The sequence below is a fragment of the Pezoporus wallicus genome, unplaced genomic scaffold (assembly GCF_028554395.1).
Source record: "Pezoporus wallicus isolate ANWC-B61680 ecotype Strahan unplaced genomic scaffold, APGP_CSIRO_Pwel_v1 contig_8166, whole genome shotgun sequence".
In the NCBI taxonomy this organism is placed as follows: Eukaryota; Metazoa; Chordata; class Aves; order Psittaciformes; family Psittacidae; genus Pezoporus; species Pezoporus wallicus.
Window position 1 is genome coordinate 1,162,882 of NW_026638114.1, and position 16,391 is coordinate 1,179,272.

The 16,391-nt window shown below is 42.0% G+C and overlaps 1 protein-coding gene across 1 annotated transcript in view; it reads left to right on the plus strand.

Moving 5' to 3' along the window:
* Positions 1-10,672: 10,672 nt before the first annotated feature.
* The window catches only part of SPOCK1 (SPARC (osteonectin), cwcv and kazal like domains proteoglycan 1), a 285,227-nt gene continuing 279,508 nt past the window's right edge, over positions 10,673-16,391 (plus strand). Inside the window, exons 1-2 of the mRNA XM_057409448.1 lie at positions 10,673-10,811; positions 11,098-11,265. Of these exons, the coding sequence (XP_057265431.1) occupies positions 11,098-11,265 (168 nt within the window). The 5' untranslated portion in view covers positions 10,673-10,811. The remainder of the gene's footprint in view (positions 10,812-11,097; positions 11,266-16,391) is intronic.

The following is a 16,391-nucleotide window of genomic DNA, read 5'->3' on the forward strand; positions in this document are numbered from 1 at the left end:
CAAAGATGCATTTCAAATTAATGGCTTAAAAATCACACGTAATAAGCAGCCTATTAGGCTTGTCAATATTTACATATCTAGAAGAATATATTGAGACACAGGATTGTCTATTTAATTGTATATCCTTTAGGAAAGCGGCTGAGAGAGACAGAGAGCAATGTAACTATGATATAGCTGTTTCTAGTCATTGTTGTTAAATCCTTTTATTGGAGAGGATAGCAAAGGACAGGCAATTCTTTTTATGTGACATCAGTGCAATGGTGATTGTCTCTTAATGTGCTCTTTCACTCAGTGTGGTCTCTATTGCTGGCCTAGGTGACAATATTTAATAGCTCATGCTTCATTTGAAGCCAGGATTCAGACCTTTTCTTAGACTTCTCAATGTCTAAAGTCACCTTTGTGTGTATCTTCACACACTTTCTATGAAGCCTTGGGGGATCACTATCTTTGCCCCTTTGACAATTTAATAATCTCATTTTTAAAAGTGCCTGGGCCAGGAACATGCAGATCTGACTTATGCTAATAGCATTAATTTCTTTCTTCAGGAGGATCTCAGCTGTAGCTTTGGAACTTGCAGTTTGTACTTCACCTGAGGTCAGACAGGCTGGTTTTGTGATGTGGATTTAGAAAAACTCATATATAACCAAGCTCAGCACTTTTCTCAGTTGTGCTTCTGTCAAATGCTCCAGCATGTGTGTCTGCAACCAAGAATCCTGTGCTTGTAGACGAGGGAAAATAATCTTCTCAGCAGGTTATTTGCCAGATCCTCTGGCAATGGTAATAAGTTGTCTACCCTCAGTTTGAGCTGACTTTAGGATCCTAAATATCATGGGTTAAACACAGCCAGACAGCTTGTTCACTCACTCCCCCCCCCCCCTTTTCTCCCTCTTTTTTTGCCCTCCCCCTACTCCCAGAGGGACAGAGAGGAGAATCGAAAAGAATGCAACTCCCACGGGTTGAGATAAGAACAGTTTAGTAACTAAGGTATAACACAAATCACTGCTGTTACCACCAATAATAATAATGATAGAGGAAATAACAAGGGAAGAGAATACAACACCTCACCACCAGCCAACCGATAACTCGCCCCCCCAGCCCGACCAAGCACCAACCGATGCCTCCTCCAACCCTGCAGTCTCCCAGCCCTCCCGGATAGCTCTCCATTACATCCTGGGCATCACGTGCTGTGGTATGGAATACCTCTTTGGTCAGTTTGGGTCAGGTGTCCTGTCTCTGCTTCCTCCTGGCTTCCCCTCCTCCCTGGCAGAGCATGAGGCTCACAAAGTCCTTGGCCAGACCAAAACATCATTGTTATCAGCTCTGTTCCCAGGCCAAAAGTCAAAACACTGCACTGCACCAGCTACCAAGGAGAAAAATGACTGCTACTGCTGAACCCAGGACACTAAAGTACTTAAGAAAAATGTTAAACCTTTGAGGTGAAAAATTCCTTTTCTACGTGAGCATATTTCTATTACGTTTTTGCAGACATAATGGTCTCCAGAGTTCAAAGAACTGACTAGTCTGTCTGAAAAAATATCTATGGCAAACTTGGTTTACTTTCTGTTATTTTGAGTCCCAGACTCAAAATCAGTGTAAGTTTGGCATGGTTGACAAGTTAAAATAGATTTGCCAGATCAAAACTGGGTCAAGACAGAGCAGAACTGTTCTTAGAGGTGTTGGCATGAGCAGCCTGTGCTCTGTAAGACAGACCATCTGGTTTTCAGCTGGGCTAACTTGCACTTACATGTGCAATACAGCTCTCTTACCTGCAAACAGAAATGTCTGGATTAAACTGTGATGCAGAGTTAAATTCCATCTCCATCGTAACCTTCAGAAGTGATATTAAATACCTTTCTGAAGTTGATTAATTCAAGAAATTCTTATTCTGTCCTTTTTTGTGTTGGAGGAATATATTCATGGTGTCAGCGGATGATCTTCCTGACTCTATTAGCTTCTCTCATTGTCTCATTTATTGTTTCTACTGCATGAAATCTACTTAATTATATTTGCAGTAATACCAAATTAATCAACAGTTTATTTTCCAAGATTTAGGCAATAGTGGGTCCTTTAACTTTGGTAGCTCTCATTATGCCCAAAGCTGCCTGGAAATTTTATATCAGTAGTGTGGGTTTGCCCTCCATGTCTTTTGTTTCATCAAAAGAAAGTTATTTTTTCCACCAAAAACCCCACCTCAGGAAGGATGGAAAAAGGTCTTTCCTGGAAGAGATGTTGAACATACAAGAATGAGGAATCAAAAGCATAGGGTTGGGAAGACTTCAAGAAGTGATCTAACAATCTGCAAAGTCTCAGAAGTCATCTTGTCTGCTTATATTTTGTTTCCCTCCCTACAGACCTGCAGAGGCTGATGGTGCACAAGGAAGAAAGGTGTATTGTTTCAAGGACTTCTGCCCCTTGGTGAAAAGTTTATGCGGTTACTTTGACTCTAATCATAAGGAAAAGTTCTACGTTTTCCCATCTCAAGGGAATACTTCCCTTGGGATAAAGTAATAAGCACATCTGTTGATTTTTAGCTTGTCCTTTTTTTAAATCTCTGCCTTAAAGGAAAAGGAACTTTCATAGGTTTTTCTGTGTTCTGCAATACCTCCTCTATCCCCCCGGAAGACACTTGCATCTCCTCCTTACTTAGTTTGGTTTCTTTGCTTTTCCAGTGACTTGGCATTGTCAAGAGCAGGAATCAAACAATCAGCTTATTTTCCCTTGAGGCAAATGTAATCTGTAGCTTTTCTCATGTCCCTGCAGATTTGATTAACCCTCTTAAGAGAATGTGTGAGCTCCTCACTAAAACGCCCTGAGCAGCACTCACTTTATTCTGTTTGGTTTATTTTTCTTTCTACTTTTTTTTTATCCTAAGAATACTATTTTGGGCATTCCATTGGCTTGTACACCCAAACCCAACCTAAATTACTACATCTCAGCTCCTCTCAGGCAAATAGTCCATCTGCTGCCACAGTGTTATGTGCTGCTTCTATGAAGAATCTTTCTGAGCTGCTAATGACAGTCATGGTTTTTGATGCAGCACATGCTCTTCTAGGGCATATGGAATTATATAAGCTTTTGCCATTATTGCTTTGCTTTCCAGGCATTGGCTCAAATACATGGCACAGTGTGCTACCCCATGTACTGTTTTCTGCGTGGACTTTGACATTTAGTTCTGTATATATTCCTGGCCACAAGCATAATTTCTTGAAATTATCTCTACTCCCTATGGAATCAAAGCACTGCCCACCTTCCATAAACTTCCCTGTAGCAGGAATTTTATTTAGCAGGTTCTGATTGCTTTGGCCAGGGTGAATTCTGGATCTTCTGCAGTTTCTCTTCCAGACCTTTGTTCCCACTTCTAAGCTGGTTTCCTCCTCTCTTGGTGGATTCATTTCCTCCCACACACCTTGGAATTGCAAGACCTTGAGCTGCATTAGAACATGAACAAATTCTTCTATTCGTTTTGTACATTGAATTTAAAACTCAACACTCATCTTTGATTTCTATGCAGAGTGAAGTAATACTTACATTCCTTTAAAACACTTTCAAATTTGGGCAGAGTTAACTGAAAACACATCGAGGACTTCAGAATCGCTTACTGTGAGAAATAAAGCTACTGTCTGCCTGCCTTCCTTTCTGCCAGTCTCCATGCCTGCTGACACAAGGGCAAGTTTTGCATTCTCCACGTTTCTAGAGACTCTCGCTGTGGGTAAAGCATTTTCCTCCTTTATAATTCCTGCCCCTAAGAGGATTATGAGGGTTTGGGGGTTATTTTATTTTGATTTTATCATAGACAATTCAGCAATTGCTTAAAGTAGGGGAAGAAGTTTGGAATTCTTCTTCTGTCCATTTTCTGACCACCACACTTCATAGATTGCTGTCTCTGGTGTGAGGACCCACTTGAAGTACATGAGACTGAGCTGATTGTTTACAGCAGGAGGACTGTGGAGCTGGGTCAAGGTCTGCCCCTGCTGTACTTGAGCAGTGACCGTGCTGGACAGGTACAGTGATGCAGTCTTGTAGCAGATCTGAACCAATGGTCATATTTTTGTCAGTCAGCTTTGGTATACCAAGGCCTGAAGCTAACTCTGAGAATCAGGTGACCCCATCTCCCACCTTTTACCTCTCTTTCAGGTATTGCCATAGCTAATGCTTCTCCTCCCTCCCTACCCAAACACTTCATCTTATGCACACTGACTTCAAGGGATTCAGTGATTGTGTGAGATAGCATTTGGTTTTCCATAAGGATTCAAGTTATTGGCAAAGAGAATCATCAGCTTCTCTAGAGAGCTTAAGCTTCATGCCTAAAATGTAGCAGCAGGGAGAAATAAAATTGTTTCTCTACATTACCTGAATGTATTGCATTCCAGCACATTCCCAACATCATCCCCCACAGGAAAACATTGAAGCACAAAGGCTGAGAAAGGTTTATGAGTATGCAAACCATTACAGCTCCACTGTGGCTCATCTTTATTGTCCTCATCTACAGACATCAATACTTTTGTTTTATTTGCTTTAATGAAAAGAAGGTTTAGTGAGAGCCAATAAATCCCCAGATCTTGTTGTTTTCACGCTACTCAGCAAATTCAGATCTGATGTTAGCCGTATGAAACTGGGCTGGTGCCAAGCCTGGCCTCTGGAGCTGCAAGATGTTCTGGAACTCTTTGTCCATCAGGCAGCACTGCTTCCAGACTGGTTCCATAATCTCCAGGAAAGCTGCTGCTTCTATAAGGATCTGAGTGTGTGTTCATATGAGCAAGGGAAAAGGGGGATGGGAAGAGTGAAGCAAAGTAAGTAGATGATGGCAAATGGAAGGAAGAATCAGAGAATAGTTAGGGCTGGAAAGGACCTTAAGATCATTCAGTTCCAACTCCCCTGCCATGAGCAGGGACACCTCACACTAAACCACGGCACCCAAGGCTCTGTCCAATCTGGCCTTGAACACCGCCAGGGATGAAGCATTCACAACTTCCTTGGAAGAATGGAAGAAATTATCATGAGGATCCATAAAGACCTCAAAATGCAATGACTGCACAAGATCGTATCTGAGAGAACTGAAAAAGAATAGCATGGGGAAAATTGAGGAAGTTTAACAAGAAGAAAAGGGGAACATGGGGAAAGAACAAACACACTTGAAACTTCTTTCACATTTATATGAATGCAAATTTCATTTTTGTAGTTCAGCTATTGATGGTGCTCCCTCTTCCATGCAAATTTATTTTCTGAACTCTGACTATTGATGTAAATGGTGTTGTTTATTATTGGTCGGTGTTGTGTTATCTCAGTTGTTCAAAACAGGATCTTACTCTGGTAAATACTGAACAAAACCGTTTAGTATTCCACATGTTAATCTCCAAATCTCTGTTTCTGTTCATATATTACAGGGAAGGTTTAAAGTGACTCTCTAAGGCTGCTTGTCAATGGCTACTGTTGGGACAGTATTTTCCAGGCTGAACAGAGCTACAGAACTTCATCCCAGTGTTTCGTCCCAGCTAAGTATGAATTCTAAGGACAAATCTAATTCTAATGACCTTTTCCATCTGAAAATGAAGGCTGCATTTGCAGGTGTAAAATGGTGAGAGCTCTTTACTGCAATATTTATGTTAACCGACTTTTGTGATGCAATTCCTAGTAAAAGTTCCAGTAGCAATAAAAGCCACTGTAAAATAAGGTTGCCATTTTACAAGATATTTTGTGAAATGCCATAAAATTACTTTTGTCATGATCACCATATCCGCTAGAAAGATAACGTGAAACCATTTGTCAAATATGCAGGGATTATCTTCCCATTAAACATTTAGTCTTTAAACTGATGTATGTTCTGGTCTGAATAGACTGATTCATGTGAGTAAAGTTATTTCTTTATGTTAGCCTGCAGGTTCTGGGGACAGTATTCACAAGGCCTGGCTTTTACCTAGTGTGTCTCTGGTTTGTAGGCTCTTTCTGGAGTCAACAGCATCCTTCAGAAAACAATCCACAGCAGCTAGGATAGGCTTCTGCTCTGCGGCATCATTCAGAGGGACTTGTTCCTTTTTCCTTATGACAGAGGAAATTGAGGCTTAGCCTCAGAAGGCAAAAGTTAAACATCTTGAATACCTGCCTGAATCTCATCCCTCAGTTTAAGTGCAACCTTGTATTTGATTATATGCTTTATGTGAACACAAGTCTTTTTGATGTATTTTTCTCTTCTAGGCACCTGTGGGCAAGATAGCTTTGCAAGGTGGGAAAAGCTCAGTCCTGAAATACACCTCTGACTTCTGGAAGTGCTAAGTCACTTTATTTATTGTTTTCACTGTTCTTTTGCTTTAGTTTTGTTTCTTATACCTCTCTACCCTAAACTGTGTTCAGCTTTTACTTTGACCAGGACTTGTTAGTATTTGGATTCACTTTAATCTGGGATATTATAACTAATACACACCAGCAGAACATGTTGTAGGATCTTTCCAGGTCAGTGGATCTTTTCTCTTACACTGAAACCACTGACACTGGTGTTAAGTGCTTCAGAAAGGATGAGAACACAGGGGATTGCACCAACTGCGATGTCTCCACAGCAGCTGGCACCACTTTGCCCACTAGAAACCCATAGTTTTCCTGCCATGTGGCATACTTACAGTGCTTCTGCTTGCAAGCATTTAGCAAATTCTTGCAAAGTTCCAGGCACTGCTGTCATAAAATGTGGATGTTGTATAGAGGAGAGGCCAGGAGCGGAGGTGAATCAAGCGGTCAAATCAGAACCTGTATTTGTAGTATTTTTAAAGAAGAGGAATTACGGTCTGTTGTAAAATGAACAAATATCTGGGGAACTTTGTATGTGCCAACAAGCACTTATTGCACAGGTTAAACTAGCTTTTTTCTGCACAATTGCCCAGCAGAGCTGACAAAGCTGAATTTGCAGTTCTGAGAATTGCCGGAGGAAATAAACCCCCTGTCTATTAAAAGGACACAGCAGTATATGGAAGATACAAAGGGATCTTAAATAAAGGTCTGTCCCACTGCAGGTACCCTTTTAGTGATATGTTTTTAAATCCAGTTAAATTACAAGATTGAATTTTCCTAATCCAGTAGTGAAAGACTCTGGTACATGGTAAAGTACAGAAACATACTTTAAACATTTGTTACTGTAAAGATTTTCTTTCCTGAGTGAATGTATTAAAAAAATGAAGTCAGTGGAACTGTGCCTCACAAGAGGAGGGGAAAAACCATCAATAAAAGTCTGCAGAAGATTTTCAAGGCTCTACTACAAAGGCTGCAGCCACTGCCTCAAGAACTGTGGAAGCAATCATGAAGTGATTCTCACTGCCAAGTATAACTGGGGGGAAGTAAAATCCTTCACATAACAATGCTTATGTGCTATTACTACTGACCTTACACTGCTGGGTACACAGCTGCTGGCTACTGGCTATGATGGGAACAAGCTCGGTGCAGCTTTAGGGAGAACAAGAGCGGCTGACTTGATGCTCCAGGCATCTTTGTTTTGGTCAGGGGGAAAGATAAATGTGCTTCAGTTTTGTTGCCTGCAAGACTGGTGCTGAAGGCTTTTTCTGTTAACTGAAAGTCCCAGAGCGACCTATTATGACAACTGTAACATTCCTCTGCATGGGAAATTTAGCTGGAGATCTGGCCTTTCATTCCTGTGTGTGTAAAATGCTTTCTGCACCAGGAGGTTCTGCTTCTAGAATGAACACAGACAGGCTACAGCGTGGAGAAGCTGGCTGGGCTGTAATTACAACTTCTGACCAAATGATTAATACAGTTGAAGTGAATTATCAAGTAATATCCAAAATCAATACCGTGGCACCTTTTACAGCTGCAGGCACACATAAGAAAAGTGGGTTTTAGCTCTTCAGTCATTGTTCTAACTTGGAACAAAGGAGCTTTTTATATCCAAAATATCAAATAGTTGAGTCATCCACTACAGAGAGATCTCTAATATTATATTCTTGGATCAGAATTAGAGGCAATTTAGCACTGTCCAGAGATTTAAAAAAAACAGCCGACAAGGGTGTTTCAATTCTAGTCATGGGTGATAAACAGTGCGGAGGTGATGGAGATCGCTATCAGGATTAAACAAGAAGCCTGTGTTTTACTGTATCAAGAAAGATTAGCCATGTGTTGAATATGGGATTATGAAGTAATTAAATAAATGAAGACACATTTCTGACACAAATATGCTACAAGTAAAAATGTAATTAGTCACTTTACATACAATGTTTCTGTTATCATTAGGGTCTTTGACTGGCAAGCGTATCAGCCTGCTTCACACTGAACGAAGTCTACTGAAGCCACTGAAGGACTGAACCTGGTTTATTGTGCTAATAAGTGTGTTTCACAGGGATGAACTAACTGCTGCTATGCATATGTAATGGGTAGAACTCTTATGGGGTTTGGGGGAAACCGTGTTCTGCTGCTTTTTGCCAGCCTGGCCTGGCAATTCATGAGTTGAATGGTCAAGGGGGGATTAAATTTGTCTGACCTCCAGTGGGATCGAGAAAGTATCAGTGCCTCTATGCAAAAGCAGCAGCACTGATGTAGTTCCTTGTGCATAAAACCCCTCCCAAATTTAGCAGGTAACGTGGTTTGTATGTGGCAGTGCTGAAAGGCAGCAATGTCTGGGGTGAAACACTTGAGTCAAATGAAGCTGCATACTGCTGAATGGCAATAGATTTCTGTAAGCTCACAAGGGAAATCTCTTCACTGTGAGATTGAAGATGGTGCAAGATCTTTAATGCCTGTGCGGAGAAGACAAATTCTCTGTTGTTAAAAGCCTTACAGAAAAGGCCCATACAGAATAAACTGCACAGTACTCTGTTAATCTAAGTAAGAAAGGAGGAAGCTTGTGTTCACTCACCCTGACAGGCAGAAGTTAAAGAAACCTTATTTGTCACTGAAGCTAACAGTTTCATAGAAACATCCGTGCACAACTGAGAGGTATTTGAGAGGCATAACTACCCTGGACTACCACCAGAAGAATGGTATAACCCAGTATAGAAGGGAAGATGGAACAGGGCATTTGGATCTGGATTTACATCCAAATCTGCAGGGCTTTGGTTTGGATTTCTTCTATTTGTTGCTTTTATTGGGTTATAGTTTGCCTTCCTGTTGGCATGTAGCTTTGATTAGATTCTATGCACACAAAGTAGAGAAAACAATGTGGGATGCTTACGTACAAATGTGCTTGTTCTCTGCTATCAAAATTAATAGAACCTCATTGCTTTCTCCAGTCCCAGAGGCTTTTATGTGGTTATGTGGTATTTAGGAACTGTATTTAAAATCAGATCTAGGAGCAGAACTGTATATTGAGTTCAGTGCTCAGATACTGCAGTAAAAACTGAATAAACATGACCCTTTTCTATGTTACTAAAGGAATATCTGATGTGTCTGTCTGGAAAACGTGGTGTGTGAAATTGCCCAGCCCTGTTTCCCCCCTCCTCAGTTGACAATGGAGATCTTCCCCTTTCTCACTGGAGAACATCTCCTCCTTTCCCCCTCATTCCCAGACCAGTATTTAGTGTGAGGTGTCCCTGCCCATGGCAGGGGGGTTGGAACTGGATGATCTTAAGGTCCTTTCCAACCCTAACTATTCTATGGTTCTATGTAGCTCCCCTCATCTGCCTCCTTCCTGTTTTTAAAATGGAAGATGTCTTTCCCTGGCACCCCTCAGGTGGCCTGGGCAGTGCCTTACTTCATGGGGCAGAAACCCCTCCATGGCATGGGATGGGTTGGCCAAGGGAGGAGGCCTCCTTGTCAAATGGAATAACGAAACCTGGGATGACTTCTGCGTCTTTGGAATGTCGTTACTTTTGTAAATAGTAAAACCATTGACTCAAGGCAGTCATATTATTGAGTAGTTTCCAGTGCCAAAAGGGGCCAACAAGGAATCTGGAGAGGAGCTTTTGGCAAGGGCAGGCAGTGATAGGGCAATGGGAAATGGTGTTTAACTGACAAAAAGCAGATTTAGATTAGATATTAGGAAAAACATCTTTATTGTGAGGGTGCTGAGGTGCTGGCACAGGGTGCCCAGAGAAGCTGCGGCTGCCCCATCCCTGGCAGTGTTCAAGGCCAGGTTGGACAGAGCCTTGGGTGGCATGGTTTAGTGTGAAGTGTCCCTGTCCATGGCAGGGGTGGGAACTGATGAGCTTTAAGGTCCCTTCTAACCCAAACAATGCTGTGATTCTCTGATTCTACGTCCTCCCAAGGCTTATAAAAGCTGACATTTGTTGCTGTTTTCACGTTTTTACAGCCAGTTTTACAGCTCCGTAACTCGTCAGGCTGCAGCAGTAGCGAAGCCCCCTCTGCGAAGGGGCGATCCCACCCTTCCTCACAGACACACAACGTGCCCCGGCCCCGCGGCCCCTTCAGCTCACACAGCGACCGTTAGAGCGACCGTTAGATTGACCGTTAGAGTGACCGTTAGGGCGACCGTTAGAGTGACCTTTAGAGCGACCGTGAGTGACCGTTAGGATGACCGTTAGAGTGACCGTTAGGGCGACCGTTAGAGCGACCGTTACGGTGACCATTAGAGTGACCGTTAGGGTGACCGTTAGGATGACCGTTACAGCCGCCTCTCCCTCAGGCGGGCGCTCGAGCGCGCTCCGCCCCTGCGCTGCCTCAGCGCCGCAGGTAGATGGAGCCAGACCTCGGCCGCTGCCGCCCGCCCGCCCGCCTCGCCGAGCACACACGCACGGCACCGCCGGAGCCGCTGAAGGAGCCTCCGCGGGGTTCGGTGCCGCTCCGACCCGCACAAAAGACGGGAAGGAGGAAGAAGAGGAGCGCACGGTGCTCGCAGCCGCGGCCGGTGGCACTGCCTGGAGGTAAGGGCTTCTTCTCCGCCCTCGCGGCCAAACTTCGCGCCGGCAGCGCTGGCCGGGAGGCTGCGCTGAGGTTTCACAGCGCTGTTTGCCCCTGCCTGGTTTCTGCCTGGCCGCAGGTGACCGGTTTTACCTTTATTGTTGTACCGGTGTTGCTGCTCCCGCCCCTCCAGGCTGGGCGGGTCTGGGCAGCTCCGCAGGCAGAAGTTGGCGAGGGTCGTGAGGGGAGACGAGCCTGAGCTTGGGTCCGCTCTGAACTTCCCTGCCCGCTCCGCTCCTCTCCTTGCAGATGTCGGGGGTGCTGGTGATCGCTGCCTGGTGCTTCCTGCAAGTGGAGAGCCGGCATCCTGAAATCATCACGAGTAGCAGCAATCATGGCAATTTCCTGGACAACGACAAATGGCTGAGCACCGTTTCGCAGTATGATAGAGACAAGTACTGGAACAAATTCAGGGATGTAAGTACTTCGTTTACAGCATGCTTGTTCGTTTCGTTTGGGCGCAGTATCATTTCAATGGGTGGCTGCTGGCTTTTAGAAGCGGTGGGTAGAGGACTGCGGCTTCGGCAACCGGTTGGTGCTTGTATGGGGAATGTTCAGAGCTGTTTGGAAGCCAGACGTTCTCGATTACCCCATGGACTGGGGCAGTTCGGGCTCGTGTCAGTCTCACTGAGAGCATATGGCCTCCTTTGAGGAGGAACTTTGAGTGAAGTTTCTGTGCTTGCTGCTAAAGAAGGCACTTAAATGTAAAATGCTGAAGCGGTGTGTGTGTAAGAAAGGAATAGTTACCACTTCAGGCCACAAGGTGGTAAACAGGGAAGCTCGTTTTGCCTGCAAATCTGGTGGAAAACATTTTATTGTCAATTCTGCTCATGGAGATCTTTGGTATAGGGTTGGAGGAAGCAGTGCTTTGACTCGGGTTTTTTTATAGCCTGGAAAACGGGTCTCTTCAAGATGTGTTATGACTTGTATCTGTACAAAGCAGACCAATGAGGCTTAAAATGAATTCTTGAATTCCTCTAGTTTAAATACAGTTGTGTACATTAAGACAGGGACTGAGGGAAAGGAAATGCAATGCTCATGGTAAATGTAACATTTACGGTGCTCCTGGTGAGGCGTGTGTTGTCTGTATGTTGAAAAGCTTGTCTTAGAGCGCAGACAGAAAACCCTGCTTCAGTCTGCCGAAGACTGAGTGAAGGAATCGTTGCTGTTAACATTAATCATGAGCATACGGAGGTTAAGTGTTCTTTATTGCATGGGGTTTGTGCGCTGTGGCTGCAGTGTGACAGTGGGAAAGCACAGAGTAGAGCTGGTCAGCAGTCCTGGTGCTACTCTGTGAGAATTCCTATGTTTAGGAAGCTCTGGTGTTACGCGTTTGTTTCTGTGGTGTAAACAGTGTATCTTGCCTTGCAAAGAAGTCAGAGTATTACAGTTAAATGTGACCTATCTCTGCCTAGCTTATTCTCTGTTTTTCTCTAGCTGTAGTCATCTCTGTGTCTGAGAAATCATGCTGCTTTCAATCTCAGTGTAAAAAGTAGGGCCTTAAGAATGGTATCAACAGATACATCAGAATGTATATTTCTGTGCAGTCACTGAGATGACATCTACCTACTGGGGTGGCTGAAGTTCTCATATAATAGATATCTGGAAAAGCTTGTGCTTGTACAGTAACTACTATTTTATTAAGGGGATTTTACAATTAATATGGTTTCATAGATTTTTAGGAGGTGGCAAGGGAATCTCTGTCAATATCTGGTTTAGACTCCTGAGGAGTGCAGGTTAAGGATTTTACTTGTTAATTTCTATGTACAACTTGAATTCAGCAGCACTTGAAAATGGTACGTTGAATGAAGGCCTGACAATCTGAAAACACTTTTAACTAGGGACAGATTTATGGCAAGGGATAAATGTATAGCAAGGGACATCTTCAATAGTCTTCTTTCAAACTAAGGACTTGTATTAATCTCACTTATTGAGCTTAAAGTTCTTTTTTGAAACCTGGAGGCCTTGCAGTTTCTCATTCTCTTCCCCCAATCTCCCAAGTGCAATTGTCAGAGAAATGGTTCCTCTTCCTGTGGAAGATGTTTGTGAAGATTTCCTCTGTCATGTTTTAATGTTTCAGAACTGAAAATGCTTTTTTTTAGGCTTTCTGAAAATGCTAACCAAAACTGTAAAGCCTCAAAACTTTTTCCTCATAAAATCATCCTTTCTGCAGTAAAGAACCCCCCAAATTTCTTAACCAGTTCTCTGATGAGCAAAAGCAAATGGTATAAAGTTCATGTTTAGGTATCTTTCTACCCAGCCATCTTTATGGTTCTATTTAATTACTTTAAAGCTAGCATGCTACCAATGCATATGATTGTCCATTAAATATTTTATGGGGGAAATTAACAGAGACTACCAATAACCTCCTGCTAAGCTTTTTCCAAAGTGAAGGTATAAAAAGCTTGCACATGTAATTAAGCTCATAATAACTTGCCTTCAACCAAAGTAATTTATTGTATCATAATCTTCTGAGAGGTTCTGTGTCCACAGATGATGACATGCATGGGTAGAGCTGCTGCCAAGGTAATAGGTGTAACAGAGACAGCACCCTTCTTGCGTGCCATTAGAAGAAAATTGGTCCTTGCTTCATGGCTATGTTGTTGGAGATAGATTGTTAAAAGACTGCCTGATGAAATGCAGCATAATAGCATTAACTGGTGTGTATGGGGTAGATAGACTAGCATTTCATTCATAATTGTTGAATTGCAGGGAAACTCTCTTCCCATCTTCCCTTAGTTCCCAAACTGTAGCTATACATACCAGACATTGTTACTAGATGAGGCTCTTGATACAGGCTTTGCACAGGAGCCTGGGGTATAGAAGTAATGTTTTAGTTAAATCCTTCTGGGGTCTGACACTACAGCTACTGCAGAGCAGGTGGCTTAGTTCATACCCTGTAAATCAGCAAAAGCAAGGTTGCAGTCATTATCATGATTACCTTCAGTAGCTTTCTGAATTGTTGCTGTATTATATAAATAAAATTGCACAAATATTTACATAACTGTGTCTTTATGTACAGTAGAAGAAACACTTGTGCATACGGAGCTGAGATTTGACTCGTTTGGATGTGGTGACCTTAAACTCTATTTGCATGCAGCATAAACATGTGCCTATAAATCTGTCATAACGTTGCAGTACTTGATAATTTACAGATGAAATATAATTGAATAAAAAATTTTAAATTGGTCTTCTCTGAACTTTTTCAGTTCTTCTGTTCAAAATCAATTGGTTGGCCAGCCTTCTTGAGCTGTGGTCCAACATGGCCTCATTTGAGAAGACAGCTATTGATCTTTTTTTTTTTTTTACTATGACCCATATTTCTTTTGGGTGAAGACAGCATGGTAGTTGCACTTAATGGCCCAGCAGTCATTACTCTTCTGGGAAAAGAGAGCACAGAAGTACACCTTATTGGATGTCTGCATTACATCCACATAATCAGGCTAAATTTTTAAGTCTCTGAATTTAATAGTGTGAAATGATGGCCTGTCAACACTTCCAGAAGGCCTCGAGAGATCTGTTTGAAACAATACTTTACAATACAGTCTTTTTACATGATTGGGATACAATTTGTAGAATGTTCAAGTGCTCTGTTTTTAAAAACACCAGAGCCCGTAAAAGTATGTTGAGACCAATGTGACTGATCTGTTGTGAAGCACATGCTGTTGAAAATCTTGTGTGCTGTCTAGTATCAATGATGGTCTAAATGTCTAATGTGTTAACAGGCGTTCAGTGCCATCTGAACTCAATATTCCTGTCTGTCTTCTGCCCTGTTTTCCTTGTCTGCCATGGACTTTCTATGTGACCATTGACAAAATCCTAGCTCTGTCTTAATTCCTATTTTATAGCTAGGGAGAATAGTATTTCTCTTCCTCCGAACTGTATTATTCACCTAATTCAGTATTATTGTGGAATGTGGCTTGCTATTTACTTGAATAACTGACTAGGTCTAGTTTAGTAAGTGTCTAATTCAGTATAGTAATTGCTAGAAAAGGAGGAAAAATAGACAAGGTTGGAAGGACCTGCAGCTATTTCCTTTGCACAGATTTCAGGCTTGGGAAAGCAGACATCAGGGATATGAGGATCAAATTAGACCTTTTGATATCATGAGCACAAATATTAAGGCCTTGATCTTTCAGTCAAATCTGTTGAGAAAGATTCTTTGGCTTAAGAGGATCTTCAGCACAAATTTGACTCCTGAATGTGAAGTGAATTCCTATAAGTCTCAGAAAACACTTATTATGTGAGTAGCCATACAGGTAATTGTAATAGGTCACAGAGCAGCTTATCGTTGTGTTCACAGAGGTTTGGCACAGGAGACATGGAATAAGTGTCCTCTTAGTGCTGGGCCTGTCTTTAATCAAAATTATATGAACAGACTAATTCTATTACTTCTACTTGGACTTATAACTATTATATTATTAATGCTTATCTATAAAAAGGTAATAAGTTCAACTAGCTTTGAATTAAACTGCACAAAGGAAGGAAAAAAGTTAAATGAACTTGGACGATATCTAGTATAAACTATGGAAGGAATTTCTGTGAAGTTGAAAGCTAAGAATCTTGGCATGAACTCCGGTTTCAGTGATGCTCATGCATGGCAGGCTGCCAGACCACGTTCTGAGCATTAACTAAGCTGTTTCTCTAAATTTTATTGCTTAAAGAGTTCCAGTCCAGGCTATCATGTTAAAACCACCATGTGTTATATGCCTGGAGATGCACTGAGACTGTGCATGTCTAAGAAGCAAGGCATGAAATGTCATCATCTGTGTGTCTATGTTTCTCAGAATTTATTGTGGATAGATATATATAATTATCTATATAGATATAAATATATATAATTATATATATAAAAATATATATATTGTGGATATATATAGCTATCTCTATATAACTATAGATATATAACTATCAGCATTGTGAATAGTTATATATAAAGGCGATTACATTAGATACCAGATTTCTCAGGGAGGTCATAGGTTACCATCCACCGATACAATCCACTGAAGAGACAATTTTGTCAGTTATTTATGTATATTGCCTTTCTGAGCCTATGAGTTTCTCCTCATGCCTGCTCTGAAGCGCAGAATGAGGTGGTAAAGCAAATGCAAGCCTGGAACAATACAGGTCCCCCAGCTCTTAGCCCTGTCACTGATGGATTGTTGGATTTTGGGCTGGCTCTTCACACTTCTTCACTGCTTTCCCTGTTGTGCTTACCTTTGTCTGATTTGTTTAGCCCTAAATTGGAAATGTGGTAGTGAAACTTGATAACAGAATGTTGGAAAACACGACCAGTACTGAGAAGGGTTGGAATACCAAGCAGGCAGAATTGGAAGACCTTGGGAACTCAAGTAATAGAAATGAAATGAAATTTAGAAGTACAAAGTAGAAGGTCATGGAATTGAGAGCTAACATGAATTTATTCTGGGTCCTGACAGCTCAGCTTGAAATAGATGAGAAGGAAAACCTGTGTACTTTCATTGATTTGCAGAGTTATTCTAAGTAATGAAAGTAATGCTACTCTGAGGAGAGCAAATATATTG